This window comes from Geospiza fortis, unplaced genomic scaffold (genome assembly GCF_000277835.1).
Source record: "Geospiza fortis unplaced genomic scaffold, GeoFor_1.0 scaffold318, whole genome shotgun sequence".
NCBI lineage: Eukaryota > Metazoa > Chordata > Aves > Passeriformes > Thraupidae > Geospiza > Geospiza fortis.
Genome location: NW_005054371.1, coordinates 950179 through 964596, shown reverse-complemented (window position 1 = coordinate 964596; position 14418 = coordinate 950179). Strand labels below are relative to the sequence as shown.

Here is a 14418-nt window from a genome sequence, read left to right as displayed (position 1 = left end):
CACTGTTGATAACTGGTGTATAAACATAATGTATGCTAATGAGATCCCTACCTTTGTAAAACAAAGCTGTTGATACTCTGTATGTGTCCAGGCATTTTTAGTGGCTGGGAGGTTTCCTTTCTGATGATAGCTTATGCCTCTGTGAGATTTCCTTAAAACAGAAGAGATTTTTTTAGCTCCTCAGTGGTTTCTTTTCCCCTCTGCATTAGCTGTTTTTCAGTTCTTGAATTTTGATCAAGAGCTGGAGGCTACTTTTAGCTGGCTTTGGCTTGTTAGTTTACTTGCTTTCAGGCTAAGTGTCATTTTTCTCTCCAAAGAGCCAAAATGCCAAGATTGTGTCATTTCTGCTTGTATCTAATAATAGCTTAATCCACAAATAATTGTAATGAAGTTACTAAGGCTACTGGCAGAGAATGGTGTGATCCAAAGACCCCTGGAATGGATGGGATTCCTCCCTGAGAACAAAGGGAGGCTTTGGGTCGAGCCCTAGGGTGCTGTTCCAGACACACGTGTGTGCACATGTGTGACTGTGTTGGGCTGTGCTATGGAAACCAAATTTCAAAAAAATGCTGCCAACTCTCCCAGCTGAGCACGGGTGAGTGAAGGAGGATGCTGTGCAGACAGACAGGAGATGTGTTAGCAGCCCCCAAGGCAGCAGAGCAGTTGCCATAACAGCCAGCGGCAGATGTTACCCAGGACTGGATTGCTGCTGCTGGAATTGGAGTAGGAACAGAGGTGTCCCAGCTGCCAAGTGCATCCTTGGTGTGGCCAAGGTGTCAGTTGCAGCTCTGGAGCAGGCAGGGGGCTGATGAAAACACAAACAATAGCAGCAGCAGCAGGATTGCTGGTTTGGTGCAGGAATTACCCAGCTGTGCCACTGTGCCCTTGTAATCCCATTAGCAAAGTCAGGCTAACGAGCATGGTAGGAGCCCCCTCTGCAGGGCTTGCTGTGGGAGGGGCAGGGACATCTCACCAGCGTGTGAAGGGTGTGCCCAGGAGCATCCAAGGAGAGGAAGAGCATTGGCAGGAGAGGTGGGTGCATTGGCAGGGCTGGGGGTCAGCTTGTGCAGTGCCTGCCAGTGCTGCTGACTGCTTTCCACATGCACTTAAAGCTGTTTGCTCTAAAGAAATAAAGGCAAGAAATAATGGTGATGGGTTTGTTGCTTTTAAAGGACCGATCTAAAGGATTTACCTTTTCTGGGAAATGCTTTAATTAGAATTATGATGTCTTTTGCCAGATTGCTGAGCAATTAAACTCTACTTAAGCCCAGAAAAAGTACTTCCATAAAAAGTTTTCAGTGTAGTTCCTGGCTCAGATTGTGAAAGAGGGTATTATTTACAAATATCTCATTAACAGACATTATAAAGTTGATTATGCCCCCGTGGGAATTGATGACAAAACTTTCATGGCCTTCATTAGAAACTAAAACCTTTTGATGCAAGGTAAATACAGTTTTGGGTGCACATATAATAAAGTTATACATATTAGCTTAAAAGCAGCTGCTCTGGAAACCCTATTGGAAATTTTTAGTTTTCCTAATGTGTAGGAGAAATCCATTTTCTGTAGGTATTTTTAGTGCTAACTTCCTCTCCTGTGCTATTATCTTACACACTCTGCCATTAGTGCTTGCTGTGTTTCCAGGTCAGCCATGTGATTGCCGAGCATCCCTGCCTGCTTTTTGAATGACTTGCCAGGCAGCAGCCAGAGAGGCACGTTGTTAGTGCTGGCTGCCAGCAGCAGCTTCCCTCAGCCTGGAGCCCCTGATAACACACAGACATCCTCTCTTCTCACCCTCTGGGAAGGTCACAGCTGTGTGGTTCAGAGTGAGACCCTGCCCCTGTGTAGGTGTAAAGATGTTTCTCAGTGAAGGCAGAAGGTTGTGTGTAGGAGCACAGAACAGCCCCGCTGTTGAGAGGCATTTCAGAGCTGCTGCTTCGCCTTGAGCCACGGTTGTTTCAGCATGAGCTGGATGAAGTACACAGATTTCTGCCTTTTTGCCACTTGTTACATTTACAACTCAAATGAACTTGCTGTGCTTCAGAAAATTGCAAGAAGTGGTGAAAACATTGTAGGCAAATCCCTCTGAGCTTTTTTGTGTGTGTGTGTGTGGTAAAAAACCCCTTAGGCAAAGTGTTTTAAAGCCAGCAGTGCTGATAATGAGAGTTAATAACTTTGCAGATATTGGCTTTTTTGCTACGTACGACTTTTTTAAGAAGGTATTTAAACTGATCCAGGCAGTTGCTGTGGATGCCTCTGTGTGTGTTTAATGAACAGCTGTCTCTTTTGAACTGGGAATTTTAATACTTTCAGTTCCATGAAACTGGAGTCGGAGCAGGCGGATGATTGTACAAGAGAGAGGGAGTGCATTTTCTCATGTGAATTCAGGAGCGGGGAGGGAGGGAGAGGAAAGCATCGTAATATTGCGTGTGTTTCTGTTTCAGTGGATCAAATCTTTCCTCTGTCTGCATCCAAGCTATTTGGTTGTGATCAGATGATCAGAGCTCAAGGAAGCGATTGGAGAGCGAGCTGGCTGCAGCTGCACTGTAGGCTGTTTTCAGGGACAAGGAGCCACTGTTTTTCAAACATAGCATAAACATAGAAGTTATTTTGTAGGCTTCAGGATGCAGATATGGGTTGTGCTGCCAGCATTGTTCTGCTCCAAGCCTTTCGTTCTGTGGTACAGAGGAACTGTCCACATATCTGCAGGCGCCGGCGACGAGAGGAGTTGTCACATGAAATTCTGCCGCTGGACAGTGATGATGAAATGAGCAGACCCAGGACTCTCATCATAATGGTATGGTACACTTTAACCAAGAGAGAGGTGACAGAATTATTATTGCAGATGTGATTATTTTTTTTCCTTTGAGTATATATTCATAGAGAACATTGACAGGCAGTTTGTCAGTTTGGTTAGTTTGCTGCTAGATTTGCTGTGTCTATAATGCTACTTTAGAGGTGAAGCTGTAAGCTGCACATAAGCTCTGTGTAAAGTAAATGTTCTTTTATTTAATTGTTGGTGGGTTTTGTTTGTGAGATAAGCAGCACTGGAGCCAGTAGCATGGTTATGCTTTATTTCAGACTTGGAATTCCAAACAGCAGACAGCTTAGGAAATGTTTGCTAAGTCTGTTCATCATAAAAACAAAAACAAACCCAAAAGCCAAACAAAACAAAAAAAACAATCTTTACTTGCACCCAGGATGCAGTTGGAATTCATATGAAGTTATATGCAAATAAACTCCCATATATCTTTGCTTCAGACAGTTTCCAGCAGTACAATGTTTGCTGGATCACTGCTTTCTGGGTTACTGAGTTGCCTCTGTTTTTTAATGAAGGAGGGCTTGGAAGGCTGTCTGTCTCTGAGTGTCATTTTCTTCCTGAATTAAATTTTTATTTTGTCATGGGAATATTATAAACACTATAGATTTATTAGAAATAAGTGACAGGGTTGCTCCTGATTATAAATCACTGTTTCAGAATGAGGAATCCACTTATTGCCTAGTTACTGCTCTTCCTTGCCAAATACACATATGGTGAGCATTTCCAGAACCGTGGAGTAGTTTGCATCTGAGGTGGCAATAATTTGTTACTTTGTGGCTATCACTTGATAAAAATACTACCAAGACACTCAAAATAATATTTTTGTCATTTTTCAGGACACTCATTTATATCATCTAAGTGGTAGAGATTTGATGAAGTTCAAAGTGCACTCCCATGGTACTCTGATCCCACACAGGGCTGTAACTTACTGGTAGAGGGTAACATTAGAGAATTTAATAGCTGTCCTGAGCAGCTGTTTTGAGTAGAGCATTGCTGCCCATGGAGAGGTGTGTGGTGCAGTCATGGCAACGATAGTAGCAAGGACCCAATCTCAGCAGTGCTTTATGTATCACCTGAGGGTATTCTCCAGTGCAGGGGGGAGTTGCATGGTCATAAGGAGGAAGGAAATTGATTTCATCATTGTCAATCTGATGTTAAAGCTTCTTTTGCTCTAAAAGTATCTATGTCTATACAACAAACTTTTTTTTTCCACTTAATGGTTAAATAAATGACCTCAGCAACATTTAAATGAATAAATGGCTCCTTTCTGGTAGTAATTTCAAGCATGATGAAGTGAGAAATGTCTGGAAGCACATCCGAGTATGGATCATCTGTGTAACTTGCTTCAGTCCTTGGAAGTAAAGGGTAGTCTTGGGTGTTGTGGCAGCAAACACTGTGCCAGCCCTGCCAAACCCAGAAATACTCAGCAGCAGCTTGAGTTGTGTTTCTTTGTGTGGTAAGTGCTGTGAGATCAGGGCTCCAAGAGCAAAGGTCCCTGGCTCTCAGGGAGGTGAGGCTTTACCCTGCAGTGTGGAGGGAGCTGTGGGAGGGGAGACATTCTGGTCAAGGTGATGTGTTACCTGATGCTGGATGTGGGCTCTGAGACTCCCTCAAACTCATTCCCCAGTTGTGCTAACAGGGGCTTAGCTTTTCTATGTCAGTGGTTAATGCACTGGCGCTTGTCCTGCCAAAAGGCTGCCCTTCCCCGGAGCTTTGTGGGATCATTTTCTCCCTCTCAGTCCCTTTGATAAGAGGAGGAGGAGTGAGGCTGGGTATCCCTGTCCTGAGGCTGCGGTAGGTGCAGGCAGGCACTTGGGAAGAAGGCTGCTGGGCAGATGTTGACTTTAGACACATCTTTCTCTTCAGGATGTATATTATCATCAAGCTTTTGTTTTGAAGCAGTTAATTATGTAAATATCTAAATGAATTTGCCATTAAACTTTGCAGTAAGGCTTAGGAGTGATGTGGAGACCTGGCAAGCTGAGAAAAAAGTGCTGCTTCAGAGCATTTTGTGGCAGAGTGGATGGTCCTGTTTCCATCTGAATTCATGTTACTTGAAAGAGCAGCATGATAACGAGAGCTGGAGGCTGCTGGGCCTTAATACAACACGTTATGGTCCCAACAAATTAGTTTTTCCCCTGGGTCTGCTGTAGATCATTGAGAATTATGTCTGGATAATAGAGTGGAGGCAACTATATAGATGAGCAAAAGAGTGTTTGGTTCCCAGTGCCATTATGCACATTGTGCAGATGCCAGCAGCTAAACTGATCCAAATGAGATTCCCAAGTGCTCGTGTTTGAGGGCAGTTAGTAACTGGAGTGCCCAAGAAGAGAGGGGAGGAAACGTCAAATGCAGAATACCAGAAGCACACTGATGGGCCTGGGTGTTATCATTTGGCTCCTGCCAGCTGAAGAACTGGCCTTCTGTCTGTTCATGCCTTCAGATGAAATGGTCTTCCTCTGTAGCTTGTGTGCCACTGCCTCTATGTGCCCTGCTGAAAGCAGGAGCCTTTGATACTGATTTCAGGAGACAAACTATGCCTTCTGGTTGAACAGCTGTTTGAAGTCACCAGGCTCTGCAGTCTGTCCTTGCAAGTTTACCTGTCTTGTGTGTAGCAAAAGTAACAGAAAGCAACCCTGAATCAGAGAGAACAGCAGTCAACCCTAAAATACTTCAAGTAAATAAACAGCTCTAGGGATGTGGCCCATTTTCCTTTGTTAGTCACTGAAGGGGAAGATCCTGGTAGGATATTCTTCTAGGAATTGTTTTTGCCAGTGGCACTCCAAACGGGAGATTCTGTGGGTGAACTATATGAGAAAAGAAAGGAAGTCCCAAGCACAGCCTCCAGCTATTGCTTAATGCCTACCTACTAATCACTGTGTGAAGCCTTCAGGCATCACAGCAGGCATTTCTAACGTTCTGGTCCTTGCAGAACGTGAGGATTGATGTCTTTATTCTGAGACTTTTTTTTTTTCTTCTGTTTATTGGTTGAAAAATCTGGTTTTACCCTTAGGCAAGACAGATAAATCATTAGTTTTAGATCTTGACTGGATCCACAGAGCTGGGAGAGATGTTGGAAAGAGAAAACTGTAAATTCTCTGTCAATTAGTATGGTGTGTCATCTTCCCTTGGATGAAATACTGGAATGTGCCAGAGACATGGGAAGTAAGTGTCCAAACAACCTCTAATATGGTGTACAAGTTCAATCAATTTGTTCAGTGACAGTGATTTAATTGACCCTTGTTTTCTGGACCTTTAAGAGCATGTCTGCAAGAACTGGCTTTCAAAATAAGACTGAGATTATGAGGTTTGAGGTACTAAAAACCTTTCTAGAGTGAATGCAAATGGCTGTACATGCTGTTTCCACAACAAAAAGGGGAAGAGGAAGATGCCTGAAGGAAGAAAGTGAAGTACGTGGGTTATGTAGGGCTGTTTGGTGTTTTAAGAGGGGCTCTAACATTCAAGATGATGGTTTGCATTTGGAACTTGTGACTTGAAGTTGAGCTTTATCTAGTAGGTCATTCTTTGGGTTTATTCATGCAATTTATTACAAACTGTGCCAGCTGAGGCACAGTTGGTAAGAGCAAAGTGTATTTGAGGATATGATCCTATTTCCCCTATCCCCAGCTTTCCTGCCCTTGGTAATAAGCTATATAAAAATGTAAAAATTATTTTGCATTTTGAATAAAATAGTGTAACTTGAGCTGACTTATTAGCTTGAAAACAGCAATATTAACTTAATTAATGCTGCCCAAGCTGCTTCTCGGGTCACTTAGTTTGTAAGTGAGTTTTTACTCTTCTAAAAGCAGTAGAGAGAACAGAAGCATGGCTTTGAGAATTTTCCATCATCTAGTATTAAAGTTTGCCTCCAGAACTGTGTTCCTTAAGTTTTGTTTTAGAGTCTGTGTTAATTTTCTACTTTTAGTTGAAATAATTTTGTGCACTCATCTCATTTGTATGCATTTCTCTCCTGAAGGCCTGTACAATAGAAGTGCTATCAATGGGTGGCAACTCTAGGAATTGCAGGATGTCCAACTCATAACTTACTGGTTTTGAATGTGGGAATGTGTCTGTATATACTCAAATGGTGGGGAATTGCAGTGCCTTTTGGAGGCTCAGCCCTGGGAACAGAAGGGTGTTATCTTCTTGCAGTGTCTTGGAGGAGGGATTGTCTTTGCAAAGCAAGATTACCCAGAGCTGCAAAATTAAAAAAAAAATAGTGAAAATTTTCATGACTTCTTAGCTCAAGTCAGTAGCTTCGATGTGTAATAAACTTTTAAGCAGCAATAAGCATAGGGAGCTTTATTTGACCTTAACTTCCACTTCAGCACTAGACCCCAGCAGGAACAGAAACAAGCCCATGTTTGAATAAATGAATAACATTAGAGTGTAAAGAGGAGAAGTCGTAAGTGATGCACAAAATGCAGTTCTGCTTCAGAGTAATTTTGGCACTGTCCTTGTTACCATTGCAGCTCTCTGTGTGTTGTGCCCAGTGCCCCTCAGAGCTGTGAGTGACTGCCAGCCCTTCCTTCCCCTGGGCACCAGGGACAGTGTCCCTTGCTGCTCCTCAGCAGCATGTTGGGTTTGTTTTGGTGTTTGCCCATTCAGACAGCAGCTGTGGCTCTGGGTAGAGTTTCTTATATACAGAGGGGAGGAAATGTGGGTCAATTTTCATTCTTCAGTGTTGCAGTACCATGTAGTGTATGCATATGGTTCAAGAAAAGCTGGTGTTAAAAGTGGCTTTTTACCACTGAGCAAATCTTCTCCATCTGACTTTGGTACACTGAGCAATGTTTTATATTGCTTTCACTTTTTAATAGTGTTGCAGCAATGTGTATAGTTTGACAGTGTGTGAAATGTAATTATTATGAGTGTGTTAACCAAATTTTTTATGACAGCTTATGAAGAGTGTGGGCTCAAAGCAATAAAGTGATGAAAACATTCTCCTATATACGAGGAATTTATTCTCTCTTTTTCTAGGGAAAAAAGAGAGAAGTAAGCTATTTCTTTTTAAGCAATGCCTACCTGAAAGAGTAGGATATAAATTAAAGAGACACGGAAATTCTGCAAGTCTCAGTCCTTGGGAGTGCTTTGGGAAGGTGATTTATGCATTTCACAAAAATCCCAATTTAGGATGTGTGTTCAAAATACTACTTGGGAGAGAAGAAAATTGACCTATAGAAAGGCAGGGGAACTTGATTAAAGCCAGGAATACAAAGAGAGAAACAAACCTGCCCAAGAAAAGTAGGGAAAAGACAAGTCAAGTTTTTCAGGCTTTGGCCACCTGCAGGCACAGTGCTGTGGCACAAGCACATGATAAAGCTGTGCACACACGTGCTTGGTTTGTCACAGTTTTGTCAATGATGCTCTGCAGTTCAGCTTGGCTCCAGCTCTCATGGGCTTTAGCAAATGCAAGCTTTCTGTATTTCCCTTCATCATTTTGCTCTTTGGATTGTCACACAGAGGAAGGTGGGAGAGTTAAGAAGATCCCAGTGATCTGTGTAGTCTGGGATTTTGGAAGGAACAGAATGGCAGTGTGGTGGCAGTGTGGTGGCAGCAGGGATGGTGGCAGCAGCCCTCACATCTGCCCGTGTGCTCACTGTCTCTGGCCCAGGCTCTGGCAGACTGGGTCTCTCTGGCTGAATTAGGGGAGTTGCAGCTGCTTCCAGAAGAGCACAAAGGAACAGTATATTAAGCTCATGCTTTCAGAAAGTGATATTAGTGCCAGCCCTCAGCCCTTGGCTCTCCCTGGCCTTAACTCACTGCTGGCTGCAGCCCTGAGAGCCAAGCAGGGCTTTCTTTTTCCTGCTATTGTCAATACAGAATCCTCAGAGTAGCACTGAACTGGGTTTAAATGCATATGGCTGAGTCCAGAGTCCATTTCAGTCCTTTGGCCACAAATATGGGATATTGATTTAGCTTGGAAGCAGCTCTGCCCTGTAAGAGGTGTGCTGAGTGCAGAAGGGAGCCATAAAGACACCAGGGCCCTCAGAGAGCACTGGCCAGCCAAAAGTACTGCCAAAGGAAAAACTGCTGGCAGGGAGGGCTGCCGAGGTAAAGACAGTGTGTAAGAGAGGAAGAGTTAAGTGATGAGAGAGAAGCCAAGAGGGAAATTTCTTCTCATCTGGAATTAAATAGGCACACTGCTGTTAAACTTTGGTCGGATACTTGATTTTAGAGGGCTACCCACAGTTGCTCTGTTGGTATATCATACTCTAATGCTGCTTTTTGCCTCCCACCTTGTTTTCTGCAAAAGCTTTGGTTTTACTTCAGAATGAGTCTGTCTCTTCCTCACTGATATTAAATTCTTCTCCCTTGCCCTTCTTCCATCTCCCCTTCCCAAAGTGTAAAATCATCTTCTGCTTTGACTTCACCCTAAATATGCTCCATTCCCCTCCCCTGCCTGAGTTGGAAATCTGCATGGAGTGCAACAGAACTGTTCCTGATATTTCTCACTTCCGTTAAATTTCTTCTTTACAGCACCAATCTTAATACACTTCTTCTAAACCCAGTTTAAATAAACCAGAATGCCAGTTTAGCACATTTCAGACAAAAACATTATGCAAAGTTTCACTGCTCTTGAGAGACAGAGATATATCTCTGAACCTTGATCTCCATGCTTCATACTCTTCCATCCATCAGAACTATTTGGTTTTGGGGTGTGTGGAGGGTCTCTGTTGCTCTGTAACCTCTGGGCAGCAAAGCAAGGTTGTGTGGTAAGAGGAGTCACTTCTCTTCATAGCAGCTGCTCAACCCTTCCACCATCAGCTGTCAGAAAGTTGAATGGATGAGTAGATACTGTGAATGCACCTGCAGCATAAAATTAAGTGTGGTCAACTGTGTGCTGCACAACCTGGTGTGGGTAGCTTTGTTCTTGTTTTTTTTCTGTGCATCTCAGGGGGATTCCCACCTGATTTCAAAAAACCTCTCAAGAGACTCTGACTTGTAGATTACATTTCCTGAGCCATACAGGGTTTTGATGAAAGGCAGCAGTGCTTCATGACTGTCAGCTGCCTGCTGTCATTGTGGGGGTGAATACAGACCAGCTCCAGTTTGCACCATCTCCTGTAGTGCAAGGGGAACTGGACAGACACAGGCAATGGTTTTGATGTTCCCTTGACCAAAGAGAGGTTTGTAAAGGCAAAACACAGGATTTAATTTCTAGGTTTACACAGCATTTCAGCCTGTTTGAGGATGTCAGGTAGTACTGGCAACTCTACTTTTATGAGTAAGACAAAAATTAAGTACTGAAGTGCTGAAGTACTCACCTGAACTCTTGTTCCCTGCAGTAATGTTCAGGAATATAGGAGCAGGTTTGTTAGCTTCGGAGTGTTTGGAGCTAAGGACGATGAAGGAAAATGGACTGTTGAGGAAATATGGGACCCATTTCTGGTCTTTCAGCTTTAAATCTCTTCCTTGAATAATTAAGGCTTCCAGCTTGAATTAGTGATTGGAGTGAGCAATACCACAATAGTGAAAGGATTAGGATTCAGCATCAAAAAGCAAGTCACATGAATACCTCAGGATGTTTTGGGTGGCAAGGGTTTGACATCATCTCAAGGCACTGTTCCAAGTCCAGTCCAGCTGAGGCTGGCTCCGACCATGGGCCATGATCTCCTGTGCCAAGGTGTGGTAGCTGTACATGTGTGCACACATTTATAGTCAGACAGAAACTGATTACTTCTGGGGCTCAGTTATTTCTCTTATTTTAAACTCTGTAAGTAAATATATTCTATAAAAATGTACTTTCATTATCCTGTTAATGTGGTGCCTCTTCAGAACAAAATGTTATTTTCTGTCCAAACAGAAAGAAACTATGTGCAATATCTTACTTTACAATTGCTGTCTGTTAATAATTATTGCCAATTTGTGGTTAGCTTAAAAAATAATAGATTCTCTGCGTGTGGTTTTTGATGAAAAATAGCCATTGTGATGTTTGTTGGACTTTCTGCCTCAGGCATCACTCCGAGTACAGTGTATGGAACCAGTTGAATTGAATACTTCGTGTCTTTGGTGTTTGTTTTCCCTCACTTCTCATCTGTCAACTGCTGTGCTCATTTTCTTTTCATTAGTATTGATACTTGCATGAAGACGAGTCAGCCAGATTCAGTTCTCAGTTAAATGTGTGCAAATCCAGCAGAATAAGGTTTTGACTTAAAGCAGTAAACCAGATCAGAAGTTTAATTCTGTGCTGCTTGCATGTTTCTCTCTTCAAAAAAAGAAATCATGAAGTTAGAGTGGAAAATGTGTGTGGCCTGGCTGGATCAGTCAGTGGTTGGCTCTGAAATGGGGATGCTGGGAGTTGAACATCATGCCACCAATCACTCCTCACTTTCTTTGGCGTTTCAAGTAAGGGTTTGGTGTTATTACCTTGATGTTTTCCACAGGTTGTGACTTATGTGCTAAAATTAGCTTGTGCAGAGTATAAGCCTTAGCAGTAAAGAGATTAATTACTGAAATGTAGATTCCTGGAACCAGATGCTCCCCCATCGTCTGAGATGTTTCTGCCATTAGTAAATTATGTGCAAACATTCATTGCAGCCATCACTATAGGAGATCTGATCTTAATGAGATTACAGGGAAGTTCTTGAGAGAAACTGCTCTTGGAATTGGGCCTATTCTTTCTCATTTTTGGATCCTTCTCTTTATGGCTTGAAGTTAAAGAATAAAAAGTGCTCACACAGCTGATCTTTCTTTTCAGTGCATTAGCCCTTTCCCTGTCTTTATTCTCCCATGAGCCTGAGGAGAGCTTTTCTCACCTCCCTAGAGCTCCCCAGAAAATGCATCCAGCTGCCTGTTTGGTCTCTCCACCTGCCAGGTGCTGCTTGAGCCTGACTTTGCTCATCCCAGCTGTGACTCTGGTTGGCTTTTGCAGTGCTCCAGTTCCTCCAGCTATTGTCCACTGTCAGCTCTTTGGTTTAAATAAGGGCACAGCCCTTAAGGAGGTGCAGTGATCTAAGCAGTTACCGAATAGCTTGTTTGTTGGCAAGAATGTCCAGTTCCTTTGGCCTTTCAACCTTACAGCTGGCTCTCCTTTTATCCTTAATGTTAGGAAAGAAACCAAGTCCCTTGTTTGCTGTTTGCTCCCAGGTGTTGGACATGTGCTCCCTAGGACATCCTCCAGATGAATGTGAGCATCACATGTGTCAAAGGCAAAGGGAAAGCAATCCTCACCTCGAATCTGGTGTACCCAGCAGGACACATTCACTGTTGCTTTGCACTTTCCTGTATTTCAGATACACAATATATTTTGTTGTTCATGATGCAGCTGATTCTTTGTGATGACCATTTGCCCCTTGCAGCACCTGATTTTATTTGTGGTGACAGTGCAGCAAAGGTGTCACTTGGGGAGGGACTCGTGACTGGCGTGTTTGTGCATCTGTCACCTGCCTTTGTTCAGAAACCCTCTGACAGACAGCATGCTCATTCCTCAAACTCATCTGCAAATGCAAAATGTTTTAGCAGAATGTATGGAAGTATACAAAATACTCATAAACACGGTTTGAACTAAAGAACTATTTGGAAATAATAGAAATGTTTACTGACATGTGCTTAATTCTGCTTTTTATATAAAATATTAAAGTGAATCCAAGCCTGGAATTAAACCAATATGTTTTAGCCTGTTTTCTCTGAATCTAAATGAAACTGTAAATATCAGTTAATAACATGTAACCCTGAAAGGTTTCACTGTATTAAAAAAGCCAATTCTTGAAGAATGCACCAAAGCAGACCTGCCCAGATGAAATGTTTGAGATGAGCTGACATAAACGTTTGTACCAGCTCCCACTGAGAAGTTTCTTTGCACAGTATTTTTAAGCTGCCAAAAGCTTTTGTACGTGCTAAGTGCTTGCCAATTTTTCCTTTTTAAAAGAACTCAAAGGCAATTTTAAGTTACATGAGCCTGAAGAAAAAATCTGAATCGGTGGCTAAACATTGTGTTTTGTAAAATGCATTCAGAACACAACGGTATTTCTTGGAAATATTTTCAAAAAAGGTTTTGTTCCTACAGTCAGGACGTGTCTGCAGTGTTTCAGGCAGAACAAGGAGCTGAGTGAGGAGAAACTGCAGCAAACTCTGCTTTATTTCCCATCCACATCCTTTTCTGGCACTTGTTTATGCCTGGCTGTAGTGTGTATTTGTAGGAAATCAGAAGTTAACCTTTTAGTTTCTGATTTTCTGGCCAATTCTTTTGTTTCCAGCTGAAGTGGTGCTTAATAGAAACAAGAGTCATGATGTTCGAGCAATTTCCCAGTAAAAGGGAATTTTTTGGACTTTCCAGAATTTCCATATTAAAAACCCCCCAGAATTTCCAAATTAAAAAAAGACTTCTTGGTAGAGAGTCAGTTGTCAGTGACCAGTTCAGGGTTGATATCAGGCCAGAGTGAAGGTGCAAACAATTGTGGTTTTGTGTTGGATACAAAGAGCACGATATGAGAGAGGGGAGAAACACAAGGGGAGGAATACTGGCCTATCCCATTGGAGAAAATCATCCAGAAAGGGTGAAGGAAGAGGAATCAGTATGATTCAGCTCTCTGCCTTGCAGGGGCTGGGACCTGGAAGCTTGGAACAGTTTTACTGTGTTAAAAACGACATCATTTTGGAGCTGTTTTCCAGTTCACTGAGAAATTGCAAATAAATTTTGCTTTTTGGTCTATCCTTGGATAGAAGAGTTCTATAGCAACTTCTTGGGAGGCCTTTAATACCACACAGAATTCAGACAGACTTAGAGGAATTGGAATATTGCAGAGAAGGGTGAGGAGAATCAGCAAAGTTAGTCCATGACTGCATTTGTACATAAGGGGTGGACCTGGACTGGCCTGAGAAATAACTGTCAGGGGATATGATGAAAGTCATACAAATCAAGAGTAGTCAGAGGCATGTAAGCTTTGCTTGCAGTTTGTTTCTCAGGAAAGTGAGAGAAGAAGGACTAGACATCATCAAATTAAACTTATGGGGGACATGTTTGGGGGAAAAAATGTACAGAATTAACATTAAAACAGAATTTCCTTGCCACAAAATGTGTAGGTTTGAAGAATGACTGCAAAATTTGTGAGAGAAAACTCTTTGAGAACTGGTAAATATGCTGGTGCTGTCTCAGGCTGGGAACCTGCATGAGTGCAGATTGAAAGGGTATCCAGGAGAAATTCTGTTCCAGTGACCACGTTCTGTACTTCTACCTAAGCACCTGCAGACACAGGTGCAGAAATGTGGCTTAAATCCTAACCATGCTTACAAAAACTGAAATTTGGAGTGGGATAACTGAAGGAGTACAATTTGATGGATTACATTATATCTCTTTATTTGGTCAAGGTTGGGTTACATGTAATTTTAATGACCTTACATGGGGCACTTCACTCAGGGGCACTAAGCACTGCCATTGGGTATTTCCCTTATGGTTTTTGCCTTCTTATTTTGGTAATACTGAAGATTGCTTATTTTTTTATGTCTCAATTAGGATAAGCAGTTTTTAATTAAGAAATTAAACACAAAAGTCTGGAAAGGTGAAACAATTCTCTGGGTTTACAGAAAGTTGTGTCAGAGTGAGAAATACTATATCAGATGTTGGCACAATTTGATGATGTTTTATTTTCTGTGTTCC

At 42.3% G+C, this 14418-nt stretch overlaps 1 protein-coding gene across 2 annotated transcripts in view; it reads left to right on the top strand.

Annotated features, from left to right (window-relative positions):
- The first annotated feature begins 2503 nt into the window (after nucleotides 1-2503).
- The window catches only part of DOCK10 (dedicator of cytokinesis 10), a 117389-nt gene continuing 105474 nt past the window's right edge, over nucleotides 2504-14418 (top strand). For both annotated transcript variants that reach the window (XM_031060039.1, XM_031060038.1), the window contains exon 1: nucleotides 2504-2795. In XM_031060039.1, the coding sequence (XP_030915899.1) occupies nucleotides 2631-2795 (165 nt within the window). In that variant the 5' untranslated portion in view covers nucleotides 2504-2630. The remainder of the gene's footprint in view (nucleotides 2796-14418) is intronic.